General features: G+C 41.5%; 1 protein-coding gene across 1 annotated transcript in view; it reads right to left on the reverse strand.

Annotated features, from left to right (window-relative positions):
* Nucleotides 1–999, reverse strand: part of LOC119592127 — a gene marked incomplete in the record, with an annotated part of 52,219 nt that overhangs the window by 7,601 nt on the left and 43,619 nt on the right. The window contains 1 exon segment of the mRNA XM_037940948.1: nucleotides 245–421. Coding sequence (XP_037796876.1) covers nucleotides 245–400 — 156 coding nt within the window.

Genomic DNA, 999 nt, shown 5'->3' on the forward strand with positions numbered 1-999 from the left:
AATTTCCATCTGTTACGAGCACGTGGATCTGGAGCTTAACTTTTGAACAACTACATTATCTATGGATCAATAACAATCACATGTCTTACGATCAATTATTAATGATAACCAATGCGTTTACTTCAGTTCATCATTAAAGCGACTGTTACCATTAATCTGTTTTTGTGGAATATGTCATTCTTGTTATTACTAGCCGTCTGTGTATCAGCCTTTCCACAGTATGCAAGGGCACTTTAAACCTTACCGAAACTCGTAGCGATTCGCCCCACTTGTCGATTCTCTCCTGAGAGACAGGCAGCTTTTTGAACTTGCCTCCGGTCCTGCCAGCGCCGAACTCACGGCCGCCGAAGCACAGACCATTCAGGTCACCGAGGATGGTGTTTCTAGCCCAGACGTACATGTCATGTATGCAGAAGCTCACCTGAGGAAAGTTATGATTTCAAAATGACATGGAATCTTTTGTTTCTGGAAAACTTCTCTGTATAAACAGTTTTTTTTTAGGAGCGGTGCAAAATTGAATGCTAAACTAAAGGACCTGAGCTAAAAGAAAAAAAACCCCGCAAGGGCCGAGTCCGGGAAACGAGAATCGTCTTGAGAGAAGGATGAGGAGTGGCGCGAGAGCAGCTGTTTTGCTAGCTCGTGTCTTAGGTGTCCTCCCTTATGCCTCTCTCAAAAGCGTCAGGGCCAAGTGAAACTATTTATTAAACATCCTCTCACTTGGAAGAAACTTATGATGAAATGTGGCCGCTTTCATGCGATAGAACAGCAAGAATATTCGATAAGACACCTGTGCACTTTTAAAACACGTTTCTTCATTGGGGTATCAACAATGAAAGCACGATTTTGTGGACACAGCTTGGGTAAATTGTAATAAAAGCAATGTTTGATTTTATTTTGTTTCTCTTTCGACTGGCCTTACTATTCTGCCTACTTGAATTTATAACTCTGAATTACATACATACATAACTGTCTCAGCACGCTCTAAGGGGAAAAAATGTC

This window comes from Penaeus monodon, chromosome 29 (genome assembly GCF_015228065.2).
Source record: "Penaeus monodon isolate SGIC_2016 chromosome 29, NSTDA_Pmon_1, whole genome shotgun sequence".
NCBI classification, from domain to species: Eukaryota; Metazoa; Arthropoda; class Malacostraca; order Decapoda; family Penaeidae; genus Penaeus; species Penaeus monodon.